The sequence below is a fragment of the Bos javanicus genome, chromosome 22 (assembly GCF_032452875.1).
Source record: "Bos javanicus breed banteng chromosome 22, ARS-OSU_banteng_1.0, whole genome shotgun sequence".
Classification (NCBI taxonomy): Eukaryota; Metazoa; Chordata; class Mammalia; order Artiodactyla; family Bovidae; genus Bos; species Bos javanicus.
This window is the reverse complement of record NC_083889.1, coordinates 1,853,615-1,869,591: the sequence shown is the minus strand read 5'-3', so window position 1 is coordinate 1,869,591 and position 15,977 is coordinate 1,853,615. Positions and strand designations below refer to the sequence as shown.

The 15,977-nt window shown below is 40.1% G+C and overlaps 1 protein-coding gene across 7 annotated transcripts in view; it reads left to right on the top strand.

The window, feature by feature from the left end:
• SLC4A7 (solute carrier family 4 member 7) overlaps window positions 1–15,977 on the top strand; it is a 124,643-nt gene that overhangs the window by 48,943 nt on the left and 59,723 nt on the right. For 6 of the 7 annotated variants that reach the window (XR_009732385.1, XM_061395700.1, XM_061395702.1 and 3 more), the window contains exons 3-6: window positions 1,022–1,168; window positions 8,742–8,880; window positions 9,432–9,592; window positions 12,820–13,008. Coding sequence is in view for 6 of the 7 variants with exons in the window: in XM_061395700.1 (XP_061251684.1) it covers window positions 1,022–1,168; window positions 8,742–8,880; window positions 9,432–9,592; window positions 12,820–13,008 (636 nt within the window). In the remaining variant the exon portion in view is untranslated. Of the gene's footprint in view, window positions 1–1,021; window positions 1,169–2,008; window positions 2,023–8,741; window positions 8,881–9,431; window positions 9,593–12,819; window positions 13,009–15,977 lie in introns of those variants that run through there. The other variant, XM_061395698.1, reaches the window with a different exon arrangement.

Below are 15,977 nucleotides of genomic sequence, written 5' to 3'. Positions count from 1 at the left end.
GCTTAAAATGTTGAGTAAACTGTGTTGTCAACTGATGTGCTGTCATCCAGGCTTTGTAAAACCTATAATGGAAAAGAATCTAAAGCTATACAGCTGAAATTAACATACTATTGTAAATCAACTAGAGTTAAATAAAATAAGTGAAAGGAAAAGCATAATTCTTAAGGGCCCTAGGCTTTCAGATGGTTAAAGAGCATTGGTTTCAGCTTCATGTCACCAGCTGCATTAGAGAGTCAGCCAGTCCTCTGAAGCTTTGAAACCAAGTGCTGACTCCTCTCTAGCTGTGAAAGTCCTAGTTGGCATCTTCTTCCAATAGAAAGCTGTTTCATCTAGATTCTATCCAGACCACTAAAACTTTCTCCATATCAACAGTAAGGTCATTTCAGTTTCTTATCATTTATGTGTTCACTAGAGTAGCATTTTTAATTTCCTGCAAGACTTTCTTTTGTATCCACTTCTTGACAATTTGGCACAAGAGGCCTGGCTTTAGGCCTCTCTTGGTTTTCGACATGCCTTCCTTACTAAGCTTAATTATTTCTAACTTCTGATTTAAAGAAAGAGACATGTGACTCTTCCTTTCACTTGACTACTTGGAGGTGTTGTAAGGCTATTAATTGGCCTGTTTTCAGCATCACTGGGTCTCAGAGAACAGGGAGGCCCGAGGAGAAGGAGAGAGGTGGGGGAATGGCCAGTCCATGGAGCCATCAGAACACACACATTTATAAAGTAAGGTTGCCATCTAGTATGGGCATGGCTTGTGTTGCCCTCAAACAGTCGCAATAATCACATCAAAGATCACTGATCACAGATCACCATAATAAATATAATACTAATGGAGAAGTTTGAATCATTGCCAGAGTTACTACCAAAGCATGACACAGAGAGGGAGTGAGCAAATGCTGTTGGGAAGATGGTGCCCATAGGTTGGCTCAGTGCAAGGTTGCCACAAACCTTCAGTTTGTAAAAAGCAGTGTGACTGTAAAATGAGGCCTGCTAGTAATGTTTCTGAACGTCTTACCAGGCCATCGAGCTGTGTACATCGGCGTTCACGTCCCGTTTAGTAAAGAGAGTCGCCGGCGTCACAGGCATCGCGGACACAAACATCACCACCGGAGGAGGAAAGACAAGGACTCGGACAGAGAGGACGGACGGGAGTCTCCTTCTTACGGTGAGAGGGGTGGGGGCTCTGTCCTGGGCACGGGAGTCTCCTTCTTACGGTGAGGGGGGGCGGTTCCGTCCTGGGCACGGGAGTCTCCTTCTTACGGTGAGAGGGGTGGGGGCTCTGTCCTGGGCACGGGAGTCTCCTTCATACGGTGAGGGGCTCTGTCCTGGGCACGGGAGTCTCCTTCTTACGGTGAGGGGGGCTCTGTCCTGGGCACGGGAGTCTCCTTCTTACGGTGAGGGGGGGGGGTTCCGTCCTGGGCACGGGAGTCTCCTTCTTACGGTGAGAGGGGTGGGGGCTCTGTCCTGGGCACGGGAGTCTCCTTCTTACGGTGAGGGGGGGCTCTGTCCTGGGCACGGGAGTCTCCTTCTTACGGTGAGAGGGGTGGGAGCTCTGTCCTGGGCACGGGAGTCTCCTTCTTACGGTGAGAGGGGTGGGGCTCTGTCCTGGGCACGGGAGTCTCCTTCTTACGGTGAGAGGGGGGGTTCCGTCCTGGGCACGGGAGTCTCCTTCTTACGGTGAGAGGGGTGGGAGCTCTGTCCTGGGCACGGGAGTCTCCTTCTTACGGTGAGAGGGGTGGGAGCTCTGTCCTGGGCACGGGAGTCTCCTTCTTACGGTGAGAGGGGTGGGAGCTCTGTCCTGGGCACGGGAGTCTCCTTCTTACGGTGAGAGGGGTGGGGCTCTGTCCTGGGCACGGGAGTCTCCTTCTTACGGTAAGAGGGGTGGGGGTTCCGTCCTGGGCACGGGAGTCTCCTTCTTACGGTGAGAGGGGTGGGAGCTCTGTCCTGGGCACGGGAGTCTCCTTCTTACGGTGAGAGGGGTGGGGGCTCTGTCCTGGGCACGGGAGTCTCCTTCTTACGGTGAGAGGGGTGGGAGCTCTGTCCTGGGCACGGGAGTCTCCTTCTTACATTAAGAGGGGTGGGAGTTCCGTCCTGGGCAAGTCTCCACTGACGCTTTAAGCTGCTTTCCTGGAAATTTTATTTTTAAACAGACATTTCCTCTTAAAAATCATATTTCTATAATAATTTACACATTATATGCGTTGAGAAGTAGTAATTGAAGTAAGAATATTTTTTTATTTAAGAAAAATGCTTAGTTTATAGCTTAAGATCTACTTGAGATGGGTGAAAAAAGTAAGGGATTTTGGTTTCTTTATTGTATTCTAGCCTTGGAATTGTAAATGTTGAGTCTTGGCACTTCAAATTCAGTTTAGGAGGGTTTCTATTTCCTTTTCTCTATTATATGTTTCATTATTTACATATGCAGTGAACAAATATCTGGAATCCTTAGGCTCCTGAAAGAGATTGAAATTTTTAAGGGTTTTCATTTTTAAGTACATTTTTTGACCAGAAGATTTTTTTTTTTAGTTTAAATGTATTTATTTTAATTAGATTTTATCCCTTATGCTGGATTACTTGGTTTTTTGTGGAAAAAAAAAAGAGTGCTTTGATGAGATAGTATGTCTTTAGAAAGACAAGACTTTTTGCTTGAGAGCAGAGCAATAAAGAAGTGCCAGCGGACACAGTGAATGTTGGGAATCTTAGGAAAAAAGGCATATAGTAGAGGAAAGAAAGTTAATAATATCTGATAATAATGATTGCTAGTTGTTTAAGTGGCGCTGAGAGCTGGAAAGGCGAGAAGCAGAAAGAATAGCTGTGCGGCTTGAGCGGGACCTTAGACATGTGCTCAGCTGACATCCAGGGCATCATTGGTTTCTGAGGACATTGTGGCCCTTGCGGCTGTCTGCACCATAGGTCCTGTTGTGTGCTCTCAGGAGCCAAGAGAGCTGCACCCCATGGCACGTGGGTGCTGTGCTAAAAAACGGTTTTGTTGAAGAGTGAAAGAATTACTGTGTGTTATACAGCTTATGTCATGACTGAAGGAAGGGAAATACTGATGGCCTAGTAAAATACGAACTGCTGTTTCTGTGAAGTATTCCACAAAGCCCTTGACATATGCCCTTTGATTCTCAGCATTTAAAAAAACTAAAGATTGGTGGTGGTGTTTTCATCGTATAGATGGAGAAGCCTCAACTTAGAGAGGCTACATGATGGGAATCTCTTCACCAGTCCTAAGAGATACTGACAGCCCGGTAAACTCTATCAATATTAAGTGGTCGAATAGCCAAAAAAGATAACGTCACTAGCAAAGGCAAAGTCGATGCTCATTTTAGCAAAGATCACTAGTGGACTCTGATGCCCCTGATGCTATTGGTAGTTGAGAAGTATCTTGCTGGGCTTCGCAGGTGGCTCAATGGTAGAGAATCTACCTGCCAAGCAGGAGACATGGATTCAATCCCTGGGTTGGAACATCCCCCTGGAGAAGGAAATGGCAGCCCACTCCAGTATTCTCATCTGGAGAATCCAGTGGACGGAGGAGTGTGGCAGGCTCCATACAGTCCTTGGGGTGGCAAAGAGTCAGATGTGACTGAGCAACAAGTATTCTGCTATTCCATGTGATGATCCATTCAGTTTAGAATATTTTACTTCGTGAGTAGATGAATATGCTTCTTTATTTCATTGTGAGTAAAAAGGTACACAATATTTTTTAATAGAAAAAATTTTTACTAAGTTATGTTTATATGTTCACCTGGTTAGGCGATTTAATGAACGTTCAAGCGGAGGTCTGACGTTTGAAGTCTAAATATAGTGGTTTGAAAAATATATTTGGTGGAGAAAATATTTGTGACTTTTTCATGGAGTTATTATGCCTAGAAAAGTTTTATGCCACAGAAGTGGGTTTATTTTGGTTTCAACTGCCAGTCTGTATCCTAGAAATTGCTATGAATGAAGTGGCTTCTTTCCTCCCCTGACTCTCTAAAAAGAGATTATGCTGATCTGCTGCTTCTGGACATGATGGAATAATAGGAATTGAATTTGCATTCCAATTTTAAATAGCTGGAAAACTGCACAAAGTGTTTGAAATAGTAATTTTCAGACACTGGACAATAGGCAGCACAGGACACTGAGCTCTGTGAGAGGGGAAGCAGTGAGATGGGCCCTGTGGTTCCTGAGCTCATCAAGCGACGTGGTTCCCAGGCTGCAACATGAGGAGCTGGGACAGAGCCTCGCAGCTCTCAGGGTTGAGGAGATAGGCTGGGATTGGGGAGGCCTATGACGTTAGCATTTAAGATGTAGAGTGCCAGAAAATAGAGAGCTGCACATAGAGAGTTCTAAAGGTCTGAGGAAGGGCACTTTCCAGTCTTTGGCTGAGCACTCACGTGGGCGTGTGTGACAGAACACTGTCTGGGGCTTGCAGATGGCTTCCCGAAAGCAGGTGCAGTGAATGGATCCTGGATTTCACATGAAGACGAGGCACAGGATGAGTTCCCACCATTCTGAGGGTGGAGGTCTCGGAAGGGTATTGACTGCGTTTTACACTCAAGACTGCAGTGAATCTACTATAAAAAAAATTTTATAGTAGAAAGAAATTGAATTCAATTCTTGAAAGAATTGAATTGACCTTAAGTTTCTGCATGTCAGAACAAACTCTAGTACTACTAAAAGAAATAGAGTAAAACCTAGCATTTAACCATGTGAAGTGCACAATATCTGACATTCACAACTTATTTGAAATATAGTGAAGTAGGAAAGTAGGCATAACCAAGAGAAAAATGAATCAGTAGGAACAGATCCAGAAATGACAGACTTAATGGAATTCTAAAGGAAGCATGTTGAAGCAGTATAATAAATGCTCTTTATTTATTAAAATAAAGGGAGAGAGAAAAATAGACTGATGAGGAACAAGGCTGAAAATATATGAAAGTCCCAAATGGAACTTCTACACATGAAAAATATAGTATTTGAAATGAATAGTACAGCAGATAAGATTAACAGATGATTTGACATTATAGAACAAGAAAGATTAGTGATTTTTGAAGAGATTGTGATAGAAACTAATCAAAATGAAACAGAAAACAAAAGCTGAAAAACCAGTAAATAGCATCAGTAATTTGTCAGATAATATCAGTTTAGGTAGTCTAACATATATATAGTTGGAGTGCCAGAAAAATTTCCAAAAGTCATTAAATCTCTGAACTCACAGGTCCAAGGAGTTCAGCAAAGCCCAAGGAGAAGAAACATGAAGAAAACCACCAAATCCCACATATCAGATTGTTGAAACCAAGATGTAACCGTCCTACATAGCTTCAAAATCCATGAGGCAAAAACTGATAAAGTTGGAAAATGAGAAATTGACAAGTATAGTTGGAAATAACAATTCTCCTTCCTCAGTAATGGATGGAACAAGTGAACAAAAAATCAGTAAGGATGTGGAAAACCTAAGTAACACTGTCAGGCTGATAGTCACACGTATAGAACTCAACCACAGCAAAATATATGTTCTTTACAAGTGCATATTGAAGATTTACCAAGATCATATTCTAGGAGGCCATAAAACAAGTCAGTACATTTGAAAAGACTGAAAGTACATTCTCTGACCACAATAGAATTAACCTAGAAACATACTGAGGTAAATACCCAGATACTTGGAAATTAAATGCAAAGCTTCTCAGTAACTCATGGTTTAAGTGCAATCACAATAGAAGTTAGAAAGTATCTTGAATTCATGAAAATGAAAACCCAGTATAGGCAGTGACTGGGAGGACATTCTTCAAAGTGAGGACATAGTTTTGAGATGCACAGGCTTCATTTAGCATGGCTCTCTGCAAAGCGAGGATGTCTATATTTTGAAATTTGTCAGGTGTAGCTGAAGCAGTGCTTAGAGAAAAATGTATAGCATTTTATCTTTATATTAGAAAAAAGGAAAGACCTAATCAGTGATTTAAGCTTGTAACTTAAGAAATTGAAGGAACAAATAGAGCAAATTCAACCAAAATAAGGAAAAGAAATAATTGAAATGAGAGAAAAAATGAATTAAATAAAAATTAGACCAATATTAGCAAAAATCAATCAGACCGAAATCTGGTTGTTTGAAAAGATCAATAAAATTGATAAATTTAAATAGCCAGACTGATCATGTGAAGGGAAAAAAGATACAAATCCAGCAGCAGAAATTTTCAGTACAGATTCTACAGATTAAGAAGGGACTATTATAAATGATTCTATGGCAACAAAATTGATACTGCAGATTAAATGAGGAAGTATTTTAGGATTACATGCTATTAAGCAGAAATGGGTAACTCGAATTACCCTACATGTAGAAAAAGAAATTAAATTTGTAGTCTCAGACATTCCCATGATGAACATTTTCTCCCCCATACATAGCAACATATAAAAGTAAGAAATAACACAAACTCTGCCCGATTATTAAAGATGACAAAACTAGGAATAGCAAACTAGGAATATTAGAAAACTTCCTCACTTCCCAGTCATCTTGTGAAGCCAGCGTTACCCTGGTACCAAAACTTGATAAAGATGTTAGAATAAAACTGCACACTAGTTATTTCTCACAAATGTAGATTCAGAAGTCCTTAAGAAAATAAACACGCCTTTTCCCACTGGTATTTAGGAGAGCGAATCCATCATGACAGTAGTATGCTGAGTAGTGGCCCCGCCTTGTCTGTGTCCCTAATGTCCGGAATCTGTGAGTGTCAGCCATATTTAGCAAAGGTGAGTTTACAGGTGTGGATAAATTAAAGGATTTTGAGTCGCGGAGATCATGCTGGATTAATGGAGATGAGCCAGATTTAATCACAAGGAGTCAAAAGATCAAAGGAAGACAGTGGTGGTATTGATACAGTGGGAGGGGTCCAGACCCGAGGAATGTAGGCAGCCTCCAGAACCTGGAGCCTCCAGGAGGAACCATCCCCATGGTTTTAGCCCTGCATAAAACCCATTTTGGACTTATGGTCTCCACAACTATAAGAGAATAAATTGATGTTATTTAAGGCACCGAATTTGTGGCAATTGACTGTAGCAGCAATAGGAAATCGATAAACAAGTGGAAGTTCAGGGTCATTTTTAAAATTTAAACATCTGTATCAATGTAAACTTATTAACAGTATAAAGTAGAAAAACCCCATGTAATCATATCAGTAAGACAGAAAAATTCCACCCCCCCATTCATGATAAAATTCCCCTAACATACTAGGAATATTAGGAAGCTTCCTCAGTGTGATAGGAGCATCTAGAAATGCAGGTGGGCCACTCAAGGTTTTCTCCCCATGAATTGGGAAAAAGCAGGCTGTCCTCTCTCACCCCTTGTGTTCAGCATGGTACTGGCACACCTCTCCAGTGGAATAAGGCAAGAAAGAAATGAAATACATCCAGAAGAAAACCGAGGATGTAAAATTGTCTTTATTCACAATTACAGAATCACATAGGTAGCAAATCCTAAGCAATCTGCAAAGCTACAAAAATACATGAGCTTAGCAAGGTTGCAGGATACAAAATCAGGGTATAGAATCAACTGTATTTCTGTATAAGAGCAGTGAGCAATCAGAAAATGAACTAAATACTGACACAGTAGCACCAGAAAAATCATTTGGGGATAAATTTCACAAAAGATACGTAAGACCTAACTGTTGATCCAGGAGTTAGGAAGCCCAGTCACACCGTGGTTTGCCGTGTGTTGGTCCCAGAATATCCCCTTCTGTGAAGAGCCACGCCATGTGCATACTGTACAGCTTTGCATTGCGAACGCCTCTTCCGCTGTCCTTTACGTTTTCCTCTTTCTGGTGTTTTTCCTATTTGACTAGCTTATTCTGTTTTCTGTATCTCTTAACCTTGTGTGTTTTTGTCTTGTCATTAATGCATTTTGTATAACCTCCTCCTCACATCTGTCTTTTCCTTTAACAGTTGTAATCTGCTTTGTAACCTGTTTTAATTTCCCTGTTGGGGTTTTAAGTTCCTGGAGGTTTGTTTACTTAGATGTAAAATTTGAATTTGACATCCTCTCTCATATCTGGAAGAATTTGATTTTGTTTTTAATTGATGCGTGTTGTTGTATGCTTATGTATTTATTCTGGGGCCCCTGTGGCTTTCAGCTGTTCTGGGCTAGAATGTATGTTAATTTCTTGGTTGGGAATCCTAACAGATTCCCACACAGATAAACTCAGGGGTCATGAGTGGCAGTGACCTGTCCTACGTCTCTGGCCTCAGAGACAGACTTGCTTTTCCATAAGAGTAAGAAAAGGAGTTTTGAGTTTTCTCATCATTTTTTTCTTTTGGAACTCAGGGATTTTCTTTTTTTAACTTTTGAACTTTAATTAACTATTTTAAATGTTGTATGTTGTCTAACATTTCCATCTATTTTTGGTGAGGGAAAAGTCCTGTTCTTATGCACAGTGTTTTCTTGGTTTTGGATGTTGCTTACTTTGTTTTTACAGAAGTTTGTTGAAGATTAGTATGAGTTGTCTTTAACATACGGTTTTTCTTTTCCATCTGTAGAGGTGATCGTTCTGTGAAATTCTTTTGTTCCAGATTGTTGGCCCTTATTTCCTTTCAGAATTGTATTATTTTAATAATAATCAGAAGAAATTTGTTTTAATGGAATATATTTGTAACAAAACAGTGAGTAGAGAATTTCCTCACTTCTGGAAATTCTGTATTTAATTTACCTTTGTATTAACTGAGGAAGATTTTTGAGTGTGCGTCTTTAAATTCTGATTTTTGTCAAGACACGCCATCCCAGAGAGTCCAGTTCATCCTCGGCACTGAGGACGATGACGAGGAGCACATCCCCCACGACCTCTTCACGGAGATGGACGAGCTCTGCTACAGAGACGGAGAGGAGTACGAATGGAAGGAAACTGCCAGGTGGTGACGCTCTCGATGCTTTCAGCTGCTGCTGCTTGGTTTCTTTGAGTAATGAAAACATAAAACTGAAATTATGAGACACACAATGCTTTAAAACAATGAGTAGATAATTTCCCTGTGTCTAGAAATTCAGTATTTAATTTTTCTCTTTATTCTCATAATTTGTTTCATTAAATAATTCTTAATACCATAATAGAACACAAAAGGAATTATGTTAACTGTAGATTTTCATGTCTTTAATTAGAGAAAAAAATCTGAGAAGACATTTTGCATATTTAAAGTTTAAAATAAGATTGGAAGTTGACACGATGGAATTCCAGAATTTGTTTCTATAGACTTACTGTTGTGACAGCTGGACTAGAAAGAGGAACTGCCAAGATCTAGTGACTCTCAATGTTACAGACCATTAGCTTAATTTGTAAAAGTGTGTATAAAAATTTTATTTTGGTGATGGTGATCTTTTTTTCTCTTTATAAGAATATGCTTGCATTTATCATATTTAACAGAATCATCACTATTTGTAACATATTTGTATACATTATACATTTCAGATGGCTGAAATTTGAAGAGGACGTTGAAGATGGTGGTGACCGGTGGAGTAAACCTTATGTGGCAACTCTTTCTTTACATAGTCTTTTTGAGCTAAGAAGTTGCATCTTAAATGGAACAGTCATGCTGGATATGAGAGCAAGCACTCTCGATGAAATAGCAGGTGACAGCAAAGTGACTTCTTTATGTTTAAATTGCAGTGAAGTTGAGATAAATAAGGAAAATAAAGTGGAATTCTAGACCGTTGATTTGATGGTTACATGTTGAGCTTCCGTTCTGTGCATGAAGCTGTGTATGAAGAGTTAGACGTAAATAACCCCTTTTTATCCTTGGTAAGTTTGGAGTCTGAAAGATGAACTGAGACAGATGTAGCTACAGTGTCAGGAAGACTGTGACTCGTGCCATAAGCAAGATCCGGAGTCTGCTCTTTGGCGGTGCAGAGGAAGGAGCTTTTCATTTCCTTGTTTCTGGACTGTGGTATCTGGGGAGACCTAAAAGGTACATTAACTGTAACGTATCCATAGAATGTGAACATGTGGCAGCAAGGGGAATGTGGTGTGAGAGGAAAAAAGCGTTCTGACGAGGAAGAGAAGAAAGAGAAGGCTGGAAAGTACCAACAGGTATGATCTCAGGAAGGTCAGTTCTCTGTGAGTACACAGATTTCTTGAGATTTGCAGGAAAATAAATTAGAGGTGAGTTACGACTATCTTTGAATTACTGGGTTAAGAAATTGGGTTTGATTTGATAGGCATTTTGGTTCTCAGTGATTTTTAAGTACGAGAGTATTACCAGATGTGGAACAACTGACTGGTCCAGTATTGGGAATAGGATACAACCAGGCTGTGTATTCTCACCTTGTTTATTTAGCTTACACGCAGCGTACAGCATGTGAAATGCTGGGCAGGATGAATCACAGGTTGAATTTAAGATTGCCAAGAGAAATATCAATAACCCCAGATATGCAGACGGAGAAGGCAATGGCACCCCTCTCCAGTACTCTCGCCTGGAGAATCCCATGGACAGAGGAGCCTGGTAGGCTGCCGTCCATGGGGTCGCGAAGAGTCGGACATGACTGAGTGACTTCACTTTCACTTTTCACTTTCATGCATTGGAGAAGGAAATGGCAACCCACTCCAGTGTTTTGCCTGGAGAATCCCAGGGACGGCGGAGCCTGGTGGTGGGCTGCCATCTCTGGGGTCACACAGAGTCGGACACGACTGAAGCGACTTAGCAGCAGCAGCAGCAGATATGCAGATGATACCACTGTAATGCCAGAAAGTGAAGAGGAACTAAAGAGCCTCTTGATGAGGGTGAAAGAGGAGAGTGAAAAAAGCTGGCTTAAAGCTCAACATTCAGAAAACTAAGATCATGGCATCTGGTTCTACCATTTCATGGCAAGTAGAAGGGGAAAAAGTGGTAATAGTGACAGATTTGACTTTCTTAGGCTCCAAAATCACTGCAAACTGACTGTAGCCATGATACTAAAAGGTGTTAACTTGGAAGGAAAGCTTTGCCGAAAAGGTCCGTCTAGTCAAAGCTATGGTTTTCCCAGTAGTCATGTATGGCTGTGAGAGTTGGACCATAAAGAAAGCTGAGTGCCAGAAAATTGATAATTTCGAATTGTGGTGCTGGAGAAGACTCTTGAGAGTCCCTTGGACTGCACGGAGATCAAACTAGTCAATCCTAAAGGAAATCAGTCCTGAATATTCACTGGAAGGACTGATGCAGAAGCTCCGATACTTTGGCCACTTGAAGCGAAAAGCCGACTCATTAGAAAAGATCCTGATGCTGAGAAAGATTGAAGGCGAAGGGAGAAAAGGGCGACAGAGGATGAGATGGTTGAATAGCATCACCAACTCAATGGGCATGAATTTGAGCAAACTCTGGGAGATGGTGAGGGACCGGGGAGCGTGGTGGGCTACAGTTGATGAGGCCGCAAAGAGTCGGACACAACTGAGTGACTGAGCAACAGCAGTGATCTCGATGTGTGTCAGCAGGATTACTCTGGGAGGAGGAGGTGGGGTGGCTTTGGATTAGAACAGGTTAGACGCCAGAAGGTTGTTTATTCTCTTGGAATGTCTCAGCAAGAAATGCCAGCGACCTGAAGTGTGGCGGGTGGTACCAGTGGAAATGGAGAGAGAAAGAACAAAAAGATGGCTGTGATGAAGCTACTTGGTCATTAGCTGAAGTTGCTCAAAACCAAAATCAAATTCAATAGTAATAAATTTTATAGTGTGACTGACTAGCATTATAGTCACCTCAGTATAAAAAGAAAAGGCTATCGTAATTGATTTTCAAGAGAACCATAAATTTATTAGAATTTCTCAGGCTGGAAATACTTTGATGTTTCCAGATTGTTAATTTGACCTTGTGCTACAAATCTTTAAGTTATCAAAGTCCTTAACTTTCTTGTCTTCTATAAATGACTAAGAAAGTGATTTGGGAATTAGAAATATTAAATTTAGCTAAATGTAGTATGTCTTACTTTGGTTTTCCAGTGATCACATAATACAGTATATCTTAGTAAATGTATAGTCCAGTTTTCACATACATGGTAGCCTGTAGTTGTGGTTTTACTGTTAGAGTTTCCCTGCTAGTTTGATCCCTTACAGTTTTTCTCTGAGGAATATTACAGATTTGAAAGCTGGACTCTTATTTCAAGTTAGTGGCGCTTTACAAAAATATTTATATCAGTGTGTACTTTGTAAATTAAAAATAGTCCAGACAGCACAGTAACATATAAAATGTCATTGCCGTCAACCCCCCCCTCCCGCCCATTTCTCACACCCCCTCAAGCCTGATACGTACATCTTCCACAGAGTTACTACTTCATGTTTTATCTGTTCAGTTATGCACTGGTTTTCTACCTCTGGACGAGTGAGAGCAGAAACTCAGTCTGCTTGGTTAATTGCTGTATTCCTAACACATAATAGGTGCTCAGTAAATAGTTCATTATTGAATGAATGAGTACAGATATTCATCTACAGTTTTGGAGAAAAATATGAAGTGAAGCCATAAAATACCTTCATTTCTTAGGAAACCAGTATTATTTAAATATCCAGTTTAATGGAATTTATTATATACATATCAGTAAAGCACCTTCAGCTATATAGGAAGGCTCTTGGTGTGTAACAATAGCTTTGTAGTAAATAATAGTATTTATTAAAATCAGAGTCTCTATTAATATGTTCATTTTTGTTGGATAGTGTTCATACTTATCATTATGCATCCATTATTAGGTGTTAGAAGAGAATAATGCTTTTGAGAGCTATGTAAGAGTCTTATTTTCCTGGTAAGATTTCATTTACTGTTGATTATGTGTTACCGTCATCCAGGTGCTAATTTTATGTAGTAACAATGATTGTTATCTGTGTGTTTTTCTTTGCCTAGATATGGTACTGGACAACATGATCGCCTCTGGCCAGTTGGACGAGTCCATCAGAGAGAATGTCAGAGAAGCCCTTCTAAAGAGGCACCACCATCAGAATGAGAAGAGGTTCACCAGCCGGATCCCCCTAGTTCGATCTTTTGCAGACATAGGCAAGAAACATTCTGACCCTCACTTGCTTGAAAGGAACGGTGAGATAAGTTGTGGTGTCCAATTTTTCTAACACTTTACTAACAGCATTCCAGCTTGTTACAGTTAGCATTTGGGAAAAGAAACTCATTTTTTGTAGATAATTACATAGGTCTTTTATCTTTTTAATTCTTTTTTCAAAAAATAATAGTAGTATTTGTACATTTAAATATTTCATTTCTGAAATGTCTTTATAATGTGGCAGAATTTTCTGTAGAAATTACTTAGATGAGAAAATTAAGCATTTATTCTGTTAAAATGGGACATTGAAGTATTGGTAATATTTAAACACTACTGTAGGTTTCCCTCATAGCTCAGTTGGTAAAGAATCTGCCTGCAGTACAGGAGACTCCGGTTCTATTCCTGGGTCAGGAAGATCCCCTGGAAGGGATAGGCTACACACTCCAGTATTCTTGGGCTTCCCTTGTGGCTCAGCGGGTAAAGAATCTGCCTGCAATGTGGGAGACCTGGGTTCTGTCCCTGGGTTGGGAAGATCCCTCGGAGAAGGGAAAGGCTACCCATTCCGGTACTCTAGCCTAGAGAATTCAAGAGTCGGACATGACTGAGCGATTTTGACTTTCATTTTCTTTCAGATACTACACTGTACGTAACCCTGATTACTCTCCTCCTTGCTTCTTTGTTTCTGTTCAAGAATTCTTGTATGGTTGATATAAGAGCTGTAAATTGCTATCTATAAATGTAGTTTAATCTTTTGAAAATTCAAAGTCTTGTGTTTGGACCTTTAATATTAGATTTTTCCTAGGAATTTTTTTTTCCTCCTGAGTAGACTGTACTTGCTGGGCATAAACAGTATTTTGGAGCTGGTTTGCTTTTAATTTTCCCAGCTTTTTATTGACATAATCTGTAAAAGGTTTTTGTACTCGTTCCTGTTTCATGATGTCTTCAAGTCACGGAGAGTGGCACAGACCCACGTCCACTCACTCACGGCTCAGCAGTGGGTTGATGGGACTTGGGGAGACTGTTCGGTAGCTGCTCCCCTCTGTCCCTGTCTTACAGCTGGCATGCTGTCACTGCGGTTCTGTTAGGGTCTCAAAGATGGCTCTGATGTGACAGTGACTCTGGAAAACCCAGGTTGATCTGTTAGATCTCTGGCAGAGAACTGGGGTTGATCTGAAGGTCACTGCTGTGTCGAGCTGCTACTGTTACCCAAGGCACCTGAGAGTTACAGTGAAGAGGAGTGGGGGCTGGGCCACAAACCTTTCCGCTCATCCTTCTATCTCTGAAATAAGAGTGTGGCTCTTAGCTGCTACAAGCACGCTCACAGGTGGAAGACTTACCACATGTAAAGTTAGCAGTACTCAGTCTCCTTCTGTGGCTCAGTCTAAGATAATTAAGTCCATTTTCTTCTGAGTATTTGACCATTAAAACTCTTTTTAATTTATTTAAAACTGCCTTTCTATTTTCAAGGGACCTGAAGAATAAAAGAAATCTCTTACGGGCCTAAGTTGAGTTTGAAAGCAAGCCATCCATGTCACCGCTTTTTTTCATCTTTCCATATATTGCATATTTTCTAGTTGAGTAAAGTGAACTCGTTTGCCCAGAGAGACCACAAATCTTTCTCCTCCATACATAGTGGTTCCTGATTATCCTCCAGTTGTCTGTTGGTTCCTTTTAATCATAAGACATTGGCTGTTTTCTTGTAGATGCCATTTTAGCATGGGCGTTCTTTTATTTTGCTGTACTACTATAGTTGTAATTTTAACAGTTTTTCTGCATCTGGCTTATTTTTTACCTAAATAGTGGTGGTTTATGGAGTAATAGTTAATATATGTAATATTTTGGGAATCTCTTGAGCATGTAGTTTTTATTATATCAGTAGTTCCCCACCTTTTTGGCACCAGGGAACTGGTTTCATGGAAGACAGTTTTTCCATGGACCAGGGTCGGAGAGGTGGAGGCTGCTTCTGAGATGATTCAGGCACGTCACATTTATTGTGAATCTCATTTCTATTATTACTATATCAGCTCCACCTCAGATCGTCAGACATTAGATTCTGGATATTTCTATTATTACTATATCAGCTCCACCTCAGATCATCAGACATTAGAGTCCGGAGGTTCGCGACCCCGGACTTAGATCAGTTGGGATTGTTATATTTCTCATGCTTTTCCTAAAAAAAAATTATCGTTCCACTAAGCTACTCTTCCTTAAAATAACCTGGTGTTTGAACTATAAGTATACATGACCTTTTGAAATACTCTAGAATTCCTTATCATTGTTGTTGGTAAGAAATACTTTATCCTTTGCTAGTTAAATTAAACATCATATGTATTTGTTTTAATTTATCTGCTGCATTAGATATGGAAGCATATCTTAGGACATTTATTAATATCAGTTAGATAGTGAGCTCAAGAATATGTTATCTTTTGAAATTGACATGTTTCTATTTTGAAAAAACATTCCTGTGACTCGCCTTACGTTTTTACATTTTACTTTGAGAGTTTTGTCAGTAGATGGTGCCCTGTTGGCTTAATGTTATAAAGACTTGATACTAACTTTAAGTTAGGAATCACTAGATACTGTTCATGTGGGCTCTTCTTGTGAGAGAATATGTAGCAGTTTGGTCCAGTGTAGATAAAGTGCACTAACTATAAGCTGTCAGTGCTGGTAAGTTTTGTTTGGGGTTCTGTTTCTTAGATTATTTTTGTGCTATATTTTCATTTGCTATTTATCATTTTTTAAAGCAACAGCTTTGCATTGTTATTATTCTTTGTTTTAAAGCCACACTGTTGGACTTTCTCGTTCCTAACAGAATATTGTCCCTCTCCATCTGTCATTAACGTTGTTTTTCATTTTTTTGTTTTGAGTTTTGGATGCACCTTCAGAGAACTAATTATAGTTTAAGCCATTTTCCAGTGATTTTCTAATATTTAAAAATCAGATTGTCATGCTAACCCTGACAGCATGAATTTGAAATTTTGGACCTTTTTTTAAAGCTTGCGGTTTACAG